The sequence below is a fragment of the Heloderma suspectum genome, chromosome 7 (assembly GCF_057233095.1).
Source record: "Heloderma suspectum isolate Gila_16-S chromosome 7, 16-S_ref, whole genome shotgun sequence".
In the NCBI taxonomy this organism is placed as follows: Eukaryota; Metazoa; Chordata; class Lepidosauria; order Squamata; family Helodermatidae; genus Heloderma; species Heloderma suspectum.
In genome coordinates this window covers 50,073,686-50,089,268 of record NC_139464.1, presented here as the reverse complement: position 1 = coordinate 50,089,268, position 15,583 = coordinate 50,073,686, and the positions used below count along the sequence as shown (strand labels likewise).

Sequence of the window (15,583 nt, the reverse complement as noted above, 5' to 3'; positions counted from 1 at the left end):
GTAATAGTAGCAGCAAAAGATTTTCTGACTGGCTCCCAAGGATCAGCTTCAGGCACTGACAAAAGGGGCAGTAATGCTGGACATCACTCTGCCTCCTTCCCCAAGCAAGATACAAAAATTGAGCTAATACAGAGCAGGAAATATCATACCTTGTAACTCTACATATTGGTCCACAAAATCTTCAAGTTGAGGTTCATAATCTCTGAGCAATTTGTAAAAAACCTCCAGAACTGCTTCTGCTACTTCCCACTGTTAAGAAAACCACACAGAAAATACTGTTCATACAGTAAAATAAATCAATAAAAAGTTACACAAGTTGAACAAATTAATTGAGTTAGATCCAAAGGTTCCCTTCCTCCAACAGAAGGAGACCTTCTGTTGATGGAAATACTTCCATCAAAGGAAGACTGTAGCTTTACAGTATAAACTCCATCTGAAACAGAAATAAAAATGCACTGCGAACTGAAATAATACAACACACATCAAACTACAATCACATTCTATACATGTAATGCCCAATAATGCTTATTACTTCGTACGTATTAATTTCTTTGATTTGTCACCATAATATCATAGAATTTTAGAATTGGAAGGAATCTTGAGGTCATCTAGTCCAACTCCCTGCTCGGTGCAGGAACTACAATGCAGAATGCGACTACATCATCCCTGGCAGATGGCCATTCACACTACCTTTCATACTGCAAAAATTCAGCAAAATCATGCTACGAGGAAGTTTACACATTAAGGAGAAACAAATGGCAATGTTATTTCTGGACTGTATGACTTCAGGTTGCAGGTTAATGTCTAGATGTACTCACCACCTCCTCACAAAATGAAAACTCCCTGCACACAGAAAAATAGGATGTCAAGAAGAGGGTGAAACTGATCCCCACCCACAACATGGAAGGTTTGGATGTGAAAGGATTTTTCTCTCAAGCAGATAATGCCCCACCTGAAGCCTGCAGTGGTACAGTCCAGGAACTGCTCTACCACACACATAGCCCTATATCTATATAAATATAAAGGTCTTTAGGACAGGTTTGTCTCTTTAAAATTACACAATATACTGAAAATAAAACAGCAACTATAATGCCATTATATGTCTATGATGCACCCCTGTTTAGAACACTGCAAGTAACTCTGGTCACCCCATTTCAAAAGAGGTCATAATAGTGCTAAGAAAGTACAGATATACGTGTCTACTCAGAAGCAAACCCTACTGAGTTCAATGGGGCTTACTCCCAGGTAAGTGGGTACAGACCTTTAGCCTAAAATGATCAAGGGCTTGCAGCAATTTCCCTAAAAGGAAAGGCATTTGTGGCTTTCTAGTTTAGAAAAAAACCACTGGCTAACATTCTATGCATGTCTACTTAGAATTAAGTCCCATTTAGTTCAAGGAGATTTAGTGATTCAGATTACAGGCTGACATTTATATAATTATGAATCATACGAAGACAGTAAATAAGAAAAATTCTTCCGCATCACCAAACATTAGGACTCTGGATTATGCAATGAAAATTACTAGTAGCAGATGCAGGACATTAAAAAAGAGCAACAAATCATGTCATGTTGCAGCACGACACACTATCAGTTCTTTTGAAGCTCAGGTATTATTGTCCTAGATATTTGTTGATTTGGGCAACTACTCACAGGGCACCTTGTTCACACTTGTTCCTGGCATATGATAATCATGGTAATGGGGGCTTAAGCATAAATGTTTTCAGGGGGAAAACTTGAGTAGAAGAATTTCAGGTTTTGTTTAGATCCCTAAATCAACCAACCCAATCCAGAGCTTCTCCATGCATATGTGAAGCTCCTGGCAAGAACAGGCTTTTCTAATCACTGCAATGTCAGAACAGCTCTGCACAAAAAATGGGGATGCACATATAGCTTTTCCCATCCTGGCCTCAGCATTGCACTCAAGAGAAAAGCCCCTGTATGTGCAAGAGCTCCATTTGTGCACAAAAATAGTCTGGATCAGAATCAGAGTTTATTAATTTAAGCTACAAAGACATTACACGCTAAACTAAAATGTCTGAATAGTAACCCTTCTTTGGCATTGGAAGGTATGTCAGTTAACAGCAGCTTTACTTTAAGGGCTAAAATAACAGAAGTCTCAAACCTCTGCTTCCACTTTTAGTATTACAAAAAGCTGCCTTGAGTCAGAAGGACCACTGGCCCATCTAGCTCAGTATGGTCTACACTGCCTGACAGTAGCTCTCCAGTCTTTCCCAGCCCCACTGGGAAATGCCAGGGACTGAAACTGAGACCTCCTTGTGTGCAAAACATATATTCTATCACTGATCTATAGCCTTTCTGAAGCATCACATCTTCTAATTCCTAAGCATAGAAGCACCCTTGTAATGCAAAGTTAGAGGGCGTACAACCCAGACACTAGTTAAGTTCAGCTTTACTAGTATTAACATGCAATCCTATGCTTGTTTAGACAGAAAAAAGGCCTACAAGTCCTAGCATGGGAGTTGTAGGCCTTTTTTCTGTCTAAACATGCATAGGATTGCATCCTTAGGCCTTTAAAAAAAAAATAGCAAAGCATTACATAATTTAAACAAATCCCATTTGTAGAAATTATTTAACAGTATAAATGGAATGAACAAGCAAAACTGACCTTTTCAGCAGCTCTCCGGTAGGCCCTTGTACGGAACCGAAGAAACACAGAGTCTCTCAAAAATTGCAGATAGGGGTCAAAGCCCGGGGGACGCAACCCGGCACCCAGGTTAGAAGGAAATGAACTCTCTACCAGTGTGCTAATGAGCTGGCAGAAGGCACGAGTTAAAGGATACTCCTCGCACCGGGATTCAATCTCATTCAATTCAACCTTGCCAAGAACATTAGAAAAATGTATTTAAAACCAAACAAACAGCTTCTAAGAAACAGAAACACTTAAAAGTGTTATGTATTACATCACCATAGTAAAATAAATCTACAGAACTATGAAGGTTTTTTAAAGAACATAATTGTGATATTCTCATTTTTCACTCCCACATACACTGCCTCACACTAGTATTTCTTCCTATTTTTCCAAAAGCCTGCCTATCTATCTATCTATCAGTCAGAAAGGGAGACCTGCTCCAAATGCCCACTCCAAGGGAGTGGGCAACATCTGTGGATATAAAGAGAGGTGCTATCTCTGTGACAGCTTATGTCCTTTGGAATGTCTTCTATTAATAAAACTTGCAAATGTTCAATTATGTTTGCCTACATGAAAAAAGGAGGGACTTGGAAATTTTGGAAAATTTTTAAACTAGCCATTCTGTTTTACTGTCTATGGCCCCAATCCAGCAGAAGCTAGCTGTGCCGAAGTGAAACTGTAATCAATTAAACAGGTTAGTCACAACTAACTCACTTAGGTTCCATTGCTGTCAATAGGGTGCAGAGTCAGGCACACCTAAGTTCATTGGTTTCAATGGGCTTAGGCATTCCAAAAACAGCATAGGATCGCACTGTTAGTCACAACTAGCTTTAGTTGGATTGTGCTTACTATCTATTGATATTATCTATAATTGTTATTTATGCAGTTTTATCATAAGGATTTCTGTTGTTTTGACTTTTGTTAACATTTCAATTTTATTTTTTTAGAAAGGCATATATACATATGACTACTATATACTCAAAAACAGTATCAGTCCTGCAGCTTCCCACTTTATATAACCATGTGGCTAAGTGAAGACAGAATTTACCTCAATGCCAATGGCTTGTCTTTGGCCTGGAGTTCTTACAGTTTGCAGTATCTTCCAAAAAATACAAGAGATAGTACAGGCTTTTTCACAATTATCCAAAGAACATGGCAGCAAAAATATAAACTATGCTGTTTATATCACGCACCCTTTTTAAAAGCTCCTGTCCACATGAAATGTTATCATTATTGCTCCTGAAAGACAGAACAATTTTCTAACCCATAAACCTTTAACCCAGTACCTGAATAAACCTCCATTCCAGGAGAGAACTGCAAGCTGATGTAGATGTCACGATTCCAATTCCTTAACCATGATTACAGGATTGGGTCACATGTTGCCTCTTCCCAAGTTTTCCCATTTAGTATGCAAACAGACACACTGCACAGACATAATGACCTGGTTCACACGTAATGACAGCTCATGGATTAAACAACCCACAGGCTGTCGTGCACAAGCATTGCGAGAGCAGGTGTGCTACCTGCAGTGCGCCCACCACTTCTGCTTTTATTCAGCAACCCATGAGCGGCTCCATCATAGGTTGCTGAGGGCGAGGTCTGAACCTGGACTGTTGGGTTGTTTAGGGGCTAAACAACCCAGTGGTTAACTCATGGCTTGTTAGGTCAGCTGCTGGGTTGTTTTAGCCCCTAAACAATCTAGAGGTCTGGGTTTGGACATCATGCGCAGCAATCTATGAAGGAGCTGCTTGTGGTTGCTAAGTAAAAGCAGAAGTGGCAGGCATGACACAGGCAGCACAACAACTTTCTCCCACTTGTCCCACACAGCACATGGTTGTTTAGCCTATCGGCTGTTATGTGCAAACTGGCCCAATAACTAACCATGGCTAATACTGGCAATTAAAGCATGGGAGGGATTTGCACAAGTAAGGATGGGCTATGGCAGGGAAGGGGAAAGTGTGGCCCTCCCTGTGGAACTCCCATCATCCTTCACCATTGACTTTGATGGCTGAGGCTGATGGGAGTTGCAATCCAAAAACATCTGAAGGGCAATACATTCCCCACCCCTGGCTATGGGGAAGGGGTTCCTGCTCTCTAAACCATGGTTAAGGGACTGGGAGCCAATACATCTACACTTGACCTCCTTCATAGGAAGCAAGGTTTTGCTGACAGAACATGTGGTCTGCTGTCTTCACTTGAAGACACATATTCTACCCTTCACTACGGTTTTTATAAGCTGCACAAACGCAATCAATTTCACCCTTCCCATCCCTCCAAAAAATTAGGCATTTCTCTCTCCTCCTAGCATTATTCAGGATCTGCTAGTAGGGTTTTATAATACAGCAGCAAATAATGCAACATAGACAGCAGGACAACTGGGGACTCAACAGTCTACACAGAAACCACTTTCTCAGTCTGTTTCAGCTGTTGACATTATAGGTCAACATTCCAAATATGGAAAGAATGCTAAGTACATATAATAAGCTTTGTGCACTAGTCAGTCTCATTTTCAAGTAAGCTAAGAACAATGCAACATTTTAATAAAATAGAACTTGGGAAAAGGCATACATTTCAAATATTTACAAGCACAGTTTGCTAAAACAACACAATTCTGTGTGTATGCTGACACTACAGGGCTAAATGATCATGGAAACAGTTACCTGTGTATACTCCAATGACTGCCATAATGAAGCAGCAATTTCAGGAGATTTCCCAAAGGCTGAGAGAGTCTCTAATAATTCTGCTTTCAAAATGGGATGGATGCTACATTGCAGAAGTCCCAAAATGATAACCACTGGTGCCCATTGAGGGTGTTCACAAAGAGCCAAGCGAGCATTTTCACTCTACAAAGGACAGAAAGGGCATAACTGACCTCTGATGATTCAAGCAAAATCTAAGCAATGTAAATTATGTCAAGCAAAATCAAAATATTTATTTATTTAAAATATTTCTTGGCCGCCTTTCAGTTATGATGGCAGTTATTCTAAGATTAAATATCCAGCAGTGTAATATTTTTCTAACTTTCTACCTTTCTCCCAATCAAGATTAACTTCAGCTAAACTGGATCTATGGCTATATTTTCCTAGTATATAACTTCTCTCAGTTTTCACTCTGGCATATCTGGCTTTTAATTTAAAATGTACTAGGTTTTTAAAACCAACTTAATTACTTTTACATTTACCCCAGGCCAAATATTTCAGAGGTTACTGAATAGTGGATAAGCTGGAACCCTGACTGCATCGAAGGGAAGGTCTACCTACCCACTTCACTATAGTTTTTGTAAGCTGCAGAAAGGCAATCAATCCATCTTGTTCTTTTTGAGTGATGCCTCTGAGAGGAAGATGACGATACTGAATGCTATCTGCACTGGGCAAATCTTTCCGTAAGTGTTCATGGTACAGCATCAAAGAGTGGAAGAAATGTTCCCAGGAGACAGGACTGCCACCTGCTCCTTGGATGTTTTCAGCTGGAAGAAAAAAATATGCAAGATTATAGATTCTGTTAATTGAGCCAACAGATGAAAGGAAAGCTTGTCTTAAACTAATATAAGAAGAGCCATGCTGGATCAGGCCAAAAGCCTATGTAATCCAGCATTCTGTTCACACAGTAGCCCATGAGAAGCTGACATATAGGACATGAGTGCAATAGCACCCTCCCACTCATGTTCCCCGGCAGCTGATATACACAAAGGAATACTGCCTCCAGTACTGGAAGTAATATAGAAGCATCTGAACTAGTCACCATTGATAGCCTTGTCCTCCATTAATTTGTCTAATCCCCTTTTAGAGCCATCCAAATTGGTGGCCATCGCTACATCTTGTGGTAACAAATCCCATAGTTTAACTATGTGCTGTTTGAAATAGTATTTCCTTTTATCTGTCCTGAATCTCCTACCATCCAGTTTCATGGGATGACTCTGGGTTCTAGTATTATGAGAGAAAGGGGAAAACTTATCCACTTTCTCCATACAAATGTCCTTATGCTCATACATTTTTACTGTATGTTATCTGTAAAACATCAGCAAACCTATATACCAATATTATAAACTACTCTGAAAGTTCAGATGCTTATGTAGCCAAAACAGCACAATCCATGCACAACAAAGGTATTAGCAGGTTTGAAAGAATACAAGAAGTCTTCAGGAAAAAAAAATTGGGTGAGGGGATAGAAAACCCAAAAATAGCTTAGTGAGGACTGAGGCTGCTCAAGGACCACAGAATGCTAAATAACCGCTTGGAAAAAAACTGGAAAACCCAAGAGGGTGGAATGAAACAGAATATTCTAGAAAAGAGCATGGCTGCCTGCCTGCACAGGAATACTCCATGCTGCAACATTTTGTTGCAGGTCCCACTTGTTTATATTAAATGTGATTCCCCATGCTAATAAAAAGCCCAGATGTATGTTAACAATTTGAACTAAATAATCTAAAGATTAATTTTGCGATCAAGAGCTGAACAGCATAAGAAATATTGATTAAAAAAATAACTTCATTGAACTTTCACACACAGTAGCAAGCTATAGTAGACATGCAAACATCAATTAGAAATTCACTAATGAACAAAGAAACATGAGTCATCACAGCATAATAAAACAGAGAAAGCTTGAATCAAAGGTTTTACATCCTTCTTGGTTTGAAGGCAGGCTGCCTTGCCAAGTAAAACATTAGTATTGAAGGTTCCACTACTACAAGTTTGCAGTGAATGTGAATTAAAACGTCGACATGTTTGGCCTTTATGGGGCATACTTCTTACCATGACTGCTGCCATTGCCCTTTAGTAAAGTAAAGCAGTAATGAGAACACTGAGGCCCATTGGCCAATCCTCGGAGCATTTTCAGATAAGGAATGTATATTGTGGAGGGAAGGAGGTCTCCCATTTGTCTAACGAATTTAGATAAAACAACCTGTAACACAAAAAGTTGCATTTTACTGAAGTATAAACATTCACCTAGGAAAGAATATCTTTCAAAAACCCAAAGACCCCAAAACTTAAAGTTATAAAATAACCTGTTAGTAGCACAGGTATATAGTCAGCTTAAATAGTTATCAACCATCAACATAAATCAAGCTTAATTTTCTCAAAACTGATAGTGGTTGAACAGACTTTTCCCCACAAGATAATAATGCAATGATCCAGCCAACATTAGGCCTCATTAATTTCAAATGGAAAGATTTAGGGCATAATTCTGTGGTCAGTGGGCGGGTGTCCCAGGATGCCACAGAATGCTGCAGATCTATCTTTCCATAAGCCGAGATTGAAGTCTGCCCCCAGAGGCTTCCTCACGCCACCGTTCCTCCATTGCTGCTCTGATGCGGGGAGATCGTAGATCCTGCACATCCAAAGCCTCTCTGCTGCCCTACACGCCCCCAACAAAGGAGGGAAAATACTCCATCCCTGGAGATTGCATATTTATTTTCCCTCTAGCTACCCTCCATACCTTCTAGCTATACCTTCTACCTTCATGCTAGCTGAAGCAAGCATTCCAGGGCTTTGGAAGCAGTGGTACCTCCTTTCCTCAAAGGATTGCTCTGTTATGTATGTGCTTACCTTGCCCATTGAAATGAGAACTTTTAAAGTCCCATTGAACTTTGGCTGGATTGCACTCCTAGGTGTGGTCACTTGGAAAAGGTAATTTTAATTAAATTTGTAAGGCAATAATAAAAAATTCTTCACATCTATATAGAGATGTAAAATTTCTGGAAATGTTGAGGCCATGGAAGAAAAATGATTTCCCCCCATTTTTTGTATATGTGGAAAAAAATGGGAATTTGGGGGGAAGTAGAAAAATAAACAATATATTTTTTTTTTAGCACACTTTACGGATCTACAGTCACATTGTTGCCTTAAGACAGCCTTCCCCAACCTGGTGCCCTCCAGATATTGTGGACTTCAGCTCCCATCAGCCTCCGACAGCATGGCCAATGGTCATGAATGCTGGACACTGTCATCCAAAACATCTGGAAGGCACCAGGTTGGGAAGGGCTGCTTTAGGAACATGAAACAGCCTTTCTGTTCCTAAAGTTAATTTATGTATGACTTAGTTAGCTCATAAAATTATTGTTAAATTTTAAAACTTTTAAAAGTAAACTCAGTTAGTACATTTGTAATTATTGTCAGAATAGATTAGAACTACATTATAGAACAAAACCCAAACTGTAAGAATGCACATTTACTGTCAAGAATGCACAATGGTGACTCTAGTCATATGTTGGGAAAATGAGCATAAATGTCTATTAGTAAAATATACTTTAGATCAATAATTTTTAGTAAGCAATGCAAGAAATAACTATGCTGGGAATCTTATAGAGAGAATTAAAAAAACTTTTTCCCCATAGCTTCATTATTTCCAGACATTTTGCATCTCTAGTCTTTCTATAAAAATGTTCTTATTACATAGTTTTTAGAAATCATTTGTGGGGGGAGTAAAAGCTGGGTAACAATATATAAATACTTTGTCTTAAATTCTAAAAGAAATAAAATATTTAATAATCCAAAGATGCTCAATTTTGGGGGGGAAAAAAAACCAGTCCTTGGAAAAAACCGAAAAAAACATTTTTTCCCCAAATTATTCCATTTTTTTTCCTGGCCTTCACATCTCTACATTTTTATAGTTTTGTTCAAAGTAATCCTTACAATTGCCCTTTAAGGCAAGTCAGTATTGTTATCCCCAAATCCAGTCCAGGGTGGAGGGGGTTAACGATCAACTCAGGCTCCCTTTCCCTTCTCTGCTGTCACTATCTGTTCCAGCAGAAATGTAGTTGAGCTAAGTATGTGCTGTTGCAGGCCGGACAGCTGCTGTAGGTGCTTCTCAGCCTGTCCCCTCCTTCATGGCCTCAACAGCCTGCAAGCATGGAAACATGAGCTAGACTAAAGATTTTAAAATACCTTTCAAGCTAACCCCACCCCAAACAATGGAGAACTGATTTCTTCCTAACCTGACGCTGAGGTGGTCTTTGATGGGCTATTCCAAGATAAGATCCTATGATGGTAGAGCTCTGCAGAGGCTCTGAAGGACACCAATATTCAAGAGCCAGTTCCAAATTAAAGGGATCCTTCTTGTACAACTCAGCAATCTGCAGATGAAAAGAGAAAAATGTGGGTCCTATATACCACCAAAAATATATTTCCTCCTATGTCCTATTATGATCTTTACTTGATAATTACCAGCCATGCACTAAATTCAAATGACAGAGGCCTCAGCGTTGTTAACACCTTTCCTCTGCATAGTCACACAATTCTTTCTGATTTAGAGTACAGGCCACCATTAAGCAGCTACCTGGTTATTTTAGCTTAGCATAATTTACATCATGGTCAATATTTCTAAAGTGGGATATCTACATGCTGATATCAAACAGGATACATTTGAAGAATGGAGGGAAGGAGAGGACATGAGCTTGACTCGTGATAGACACCTCTTATTCTTGTAAAAAACTATATCTATAGTAGGGGGTCAGAGGGCTCCCTCAGCTGTCCAGGCTGAAGACTACATATCCTTGCTTCCCTCATGTCACTAGCGAATACCCCAGAAGCAGATGACAGGATTGGAGAATTGTATTCGCTTAGTGGCAAGTAAACACAAATCACTTCCCACTAAGCCAACACAGAGGCCAAGTATGGATGATCAGTGGGGGAAACAACTCAGCGTTGGTTGATCACATGTTGATCACACAACCAGGATTACCCTAATTACCTGTGCTGCCATTTGCCATGTCCTCCAAACCTGGCACAGGTGTAGTGACTTTTCACCCACCCTACAACCCCAACTGCAAGCCATAGGTTGTAGGGTGGGTGAAAAGTCACTACACCTGCACCACACGCTGGGTTTGGACTATGTGGGTAATTAGGGTAATCCCAGTTGTACAACAGGCGGGGGAAACAGCCAACGCTGCGTTGTTTCCCCCACTGATTGTCCAAACCCGGCCTGTGTGTGTTTGTTGGGGTTGGGGAGAAGAGTTGGAAAGTGGGCTCGAAGACAACATGCTCATTGCCTAGTTCTCTCCCTCTATAACCTAGTTGTTCTGACCATGAAGCAATCATGGGACTGGGGAAGACTGGACTCCAAGACAACATGCCTCTTCGGCACGTCGTCTCAGAGACAAGTTCTCTCCCTTGCTAGTAGTCACTTCACCCCTGAGGCAACTGTGCTGTGTGTGTTTGTGGGACATTTCCTGTGAGCCCAGTCCCTTACCCAGCAAATGGGTGAGGAGGAACTGGGCTCAAAGAAAACTTTCTCTGAGTTTGATCCTCTGCCTAACAATTGATTAATTGCAGGGCAAAGATGTGTGAGCATAGAGAAAGATATAAAAATAAGAATTATTTGCTCCACCCTTCCTTTACCATGCTGTTCCTTAAAGGTTCCCACTTCTGGGTGTCTCCCCTGCCACCCTAATTTTAAAACCTTGTTCAGAGGGGGGGAAGATCTAAAAATTACACCAATTAGAATTGCACTAATAAGCAGGATGACCTGAACAACCAAAGACCACAGTATTTTTCAACAGATACATATTTAAAAATAGGGAGTGTGTTTTAGATAACGTTTTGCACAGCCTTTTAAGAAAGAACTTACTAAAAGCATCAGATGCTCTAGATCCCGTCTAAGTGAAAGAGGTGGCTCATTACCCATCTGTATACTCATGTGGATCATACGAGTATCTTCATCAGCACGATTTCTCAGCTGCTTTACCTGTATAATTTGCCAAGGAAATGAAATGAATGTATTCTTAATTTAAAAAGAAGCACTACAAAAAAGCTTACAGCTGTTTTTTCTACCCCTGATTCGCATGCTTTAATGAAAGTGCCAGTAAACAAATAAAAGGAATAATCATTCTTGATTTTTTTACTTAAATGTTTGCCACATTGTGTGAAAATGATGATTATATGAGAAATTTGGTCTTTAAAGCAACATCTCACATCCACATGAGATAAGAGAAAATTATTGACATTATCCAGCACCTAGTTAAGTCCCATTGATTTCAAAGGTAGAAAATAATCACATGCTTACCTCTCCTATTCAAATGAATGGGACTTAAACATACCTACCTCTTAAATGAATTGTCCCCTACATTTCCCCAAAAGGTAGGTATCAGGTAGTAACAGAACAGCTACTGCATACATTTTGTTTCATGATACAAGGCAGTTAAACAGAATAAACCAGCATGGCTCCTTCAAATGAGTCTATTACTAGAATTCTCCAGACGTAATAACTGTATTATATATTACAGAAAACTAATTGGCAAACATTGAAGGCTGCCTACATGAATAACATACTGCATGCTAAATACCCTCACAGTGCAATCCTATACCTGTCTACTGAGAATTCAGTCCCACTGAGTTTAATGGGACTTTCTGCAGGTAACTGGGTAAAGGGTTGCAGTCATAGTCAGCAATCCCATGCACTTACATGGGAGTAACCAAGCTAGATGAACAGTCAAGGTGAAATGTTAGGTCCTTGTGTTTCAGCTGAGAACAGTAGTAAGGCACAACATGCAACCCCAGGAAAAATGCTTTGGACTTTGCTTGCAAAATCTGAGAGATGGAACATATATGGATGTATTTCTAAAACTAGTCAATTTTCTTCCTCCAGTCTAAAATTTTCCATACCAAGTATTTTCAAAAATTCACACACATATGAACATGAAATGATACACACCATTTATACCCAGAAATACTTATTTCAGTCTGCATAAAGGAGATTTCATTGGATATTTGGCCAAGATATATTCAGAAGCATCCAGCCCACACACACAACTTACTTTCATGGGCATGAGTGCAAGAAAGTCTGTGACAAGGTTGTGTATTCTACGTATGTAAAATTCCTCCTGGTAGAAGTTTTCTGCTCTCACCACAGATTCAGTAAGGAATAGAAAAACGTTATCCCCAATTGCTAATTCTGCCATTGCTTCATCTGCCTCTGTGAATTCTGCAAATGCTGAAGAGAAGGAAAAGGAATGAACAGAAGAGACAGTCTCATAAATTTATTGACTAAAAAAGGTGTCATAGGAAGTGTGCTTATTAAAGTTGCCATCTTAAACAAAGGAATGTGCATATTGGATCTGCTTCCTTCATTGAAATGAAGGAGGTGGGTGGGACTGAGTTTTTTATGTATGAATTCCACTTTGAATCTAATTTACCTGTCACGTCAGAGAATTGTGAAATTCCACGCAAAGCTAGTGCCCAGGCTAACCTAGCAGTAGCTTGAAGTCCTAGTAGTTTCCAAGGACGAGATTCATGAAGACGTGTGTGGATTGCAGCTATATATTGTCTATCCGTTAATAGTGGCAATTTGTGCATCAGCTCTGAAAAACAAATAAAAAATAGAAGCTTATGACTTTAAGAGATAAAAGATGTGGCTTCAATTCCATTGAAAATGGAACTGTAGTGGCTGCTGGTCATAAGAAAGACCCTACATGGGAATATCTTAAAGACATTCCCTCCACCAGTAAAAAAGGATGACATGCAAAATATATACAGTGAGGCAAGGAGATGCAAAGCCTGCTTGGAAGAATGAAACAGTTTAAATAGCATCCTATTTAATTGTAAATTAATATGGGTTCAGTGGTCAGGTTTGCACCACTGTTCAGGAAATATATGAGAGAGTTTCTGTAGAAAACCTGATTTAAACCAATACACCCTGACTGTACAGTTCCCCCATTTTAAAAAAGAAAAGAAAATTTGTAGTACACAGTAGCACAAGTATTCACTTTACTGTCTTTCCTTAGCCCTTTCATTGCATCTCTACAGGAGGGAACTGTCTCTCTTCTTTCCACACCAACATTTCATGCATTTCTGTACCAATTAGAGATGTAAGTACACAACAAAAATCAGTTCTAATACACAGCAAGATAATTCTGCCTTATCCAAGCAATCTGATTCTTAAACAGCAGAAGTAAGTAATGTTTAAACTTTTAACAGTAGAAGTTTAGCTATGACTTCTTAATCTGCATGAATGGCATATCTTTCTGCTTCACTTTAAGTGGACAGAAAAAGAGTTTTACCTTCCCGATCTTCAGTGCCCTGTTCTAGAAAGCTGACATCAAAGCAATAGAGGAGAGCCATAAGAAGTGCCATGTTGACTCTGTCCAATGAACCATCAGCTTCCACAGTCACTTTTTCTAAGTAACTAACAAGGATTAAAGTATCATCCCGGCTCAGTGGTGACTGACAAGTCCAAACAAACAAGCTCTCTGCCAGCGCTTGCCGACACTCCTTGATGAGATCGGCAACCTAGAAGAAATTCAGAGCGTTCAATTATTAAACCTGTATACCTTCGAAACATGCTGTTTTATCATTTACAGACCAATCGTATGGACTTTTACTCAAAAATTAGTATTACTGGCTTCAAAGGGGCTTACTCTTGAGTAAAGATACATGTAAAGGTAAAAGGTAAAGGTGTCCCCAACCAGTCGTGTCCGACTCTAGGGTGCGGTGCTCATCCCCATTCCTAAGCCGAAGAGCCAGGGCTGTCCGAAGACGCTTCCGTGGTCATGTGGCCGGCATGACTGATCACCGAGGTGCAAGGAACGCTGTTACCTTTCCCGCCGAGGCGGTACCTATTTATCTACTTGCAATTTCTTGCTTTTGAACTGCTAGGTTGGCAGAAGCTGGGACTGAAGACGGGAGCTCACTCCGTCACACAGCACTCAGGTCTCGAACTGCTGACCTGCCGACCTTCCAGTCTGCAGTTCAGCGTCTTAACCACTAAGCCACCACAGTCCCTACATGGGCTATAATCATGTATAAGATACATGATTATAGCCCAATCCTATGCACGTTTACTCAGAAGGCCTTCTGTGTTCACTGGGGCTTACTCCCTAGTAGGCACATTTAGTACTGCAGCCTTCATCAATGATACACTATTTACCAAACCTAGTGTGCATTAGACCAGATTCTAAGAAGCTAACTTCAAAAATAGCAAATTGTGAAAAACAAAGATCTTAAGATGTTTCTTAACATGAATAATATGTGAACTGGGCCAGTGTCTTTACGTTTTGAAGCACTTAGTAAATCTTACTGTTCTTACTTCTTATATGCCATTCTCTCTTGCCTGTTGAGAGTACATGCATTTGGTGCACTCAGTGCAAACTGCAAATGGCTGCAGCTCCCTATGCAGGTACATCACATATATGCATGATGAAAGGCACATATACACTGCTCACATAGTTTTTTTTCACAGAAGGTATGCCTGTGTAGGAAATTGTTGCATGTGAAGCAAAATTAAGAAAAGTCAAAGAGTAAAACAATGAGACAAAAAACAAAGTATCAGGGAAAGTTTAACAGCAGATGAGATGTTCAGAGGACTACAAATATTTGTAAATTTAAGTATTTACCTCCCTGCGATGTTTCTCACTTCCCAGCCCTCGCTCTCTCTGTAGTTTATCGAACTCCGTGTTTACATCAATTTGAGACACCAAAGTCAGAATTTTATGAGTTAAACCCTGCTCCATCAGCTCATCTGTAAAACGCGTCGTTATGGACACCAACTCAGGACTGCAATCAGAAGGGACAGTAAGTGGGATGCTTATAAGAAAAAAGTGCAAGAGCAAATTCCAGAGGAACCAACAAAATGGATGTCAAAAATGAATGTTACACTGATGGGAGACAAAACAAAAGGCAAAAAACCAATACCAAAACTTACAATAAAAATAAGGGATCAACCTTCCCATTGTCTTGCAATAAATGAGCCCTTAAATAATCCACATTCAACACGGAAATGTTGCTAGCGTCCTTAGCCTAGAATTGTTCAGAAGGTGTTGCTTAAGACAGACCTGAGCTCCAGTGTCCATGTCTTGCCTCGCCGAGACTGGATGAGTGTTCGCAATGAATTTGCAACACATTGCTTTCCATCCCAGTATAAGAGAACGGCTACTAGGCCCCTAGTTAGCCCTGGAAAACGAGGCTGCTGGTGCTCTCCTTAAAAAGAAAGAAATTTGCAGTC

The 15,583-nt window shown here is 39.9% G+C and overlaps 1 protein-coding gene across 1 annotated transcript in view; it reads right to left on the bottom strand.

Moving 5' to 3' along the window:
- NUP205 (nucleoporin 205) overlaps positions 1-15,583 on the bottom strand; it is a 51,996-nt gene that overhangs the window by 30,597 nt on the left and 5,816 nt on the right. Inside the window, exons 4-16 of the mRNA XM_084810146.1 lie at positions 15,414-15,558; positions 14,976-15,135; positions 13,644-13,872; positions 12,780-12,944; positions 12,402-12,577; positions 11,216-11,332; positions 9,585-9,722; positions 7,402-7,552; positions 5,911-6,116; positions 5,311-5,493; positions 3,699-3,749; positions 2,627-2,836; positions 150-249 (exon numbers count right to left, since the gene is read on the bottom strand). Coding sequence (XP_084666272.1) covers positions 150-249; positions 2,627-2,836; positions 3,699-3,749; positions 5,311-5,493; positions 5,911-6,116; positions 7,402-7,552; positions 9,585-9,722; positions 11,216-11,332; positions 12,402-12,577; positions 12,780-12,944; positions 13,644-13,872; positions 14,976-15,135; positions 15,414-15,558 — 2,031 coding nt within the window. The remainder of the gene's footprint in view (positions 1-149; positions 250-2,626; positions 2,837-3,698; positions 3,750-5,310; positions 5,494-5,910; positions 6,117-7,401; positions 7,553-9,584; positions 9,723-11,215; positions 11,333-12,401; positions 12,578-12,779; positions 12,945-13,643; positions 13,873-14,975; positions 15,136-15,413; positions 15,559-15,583) is intronic.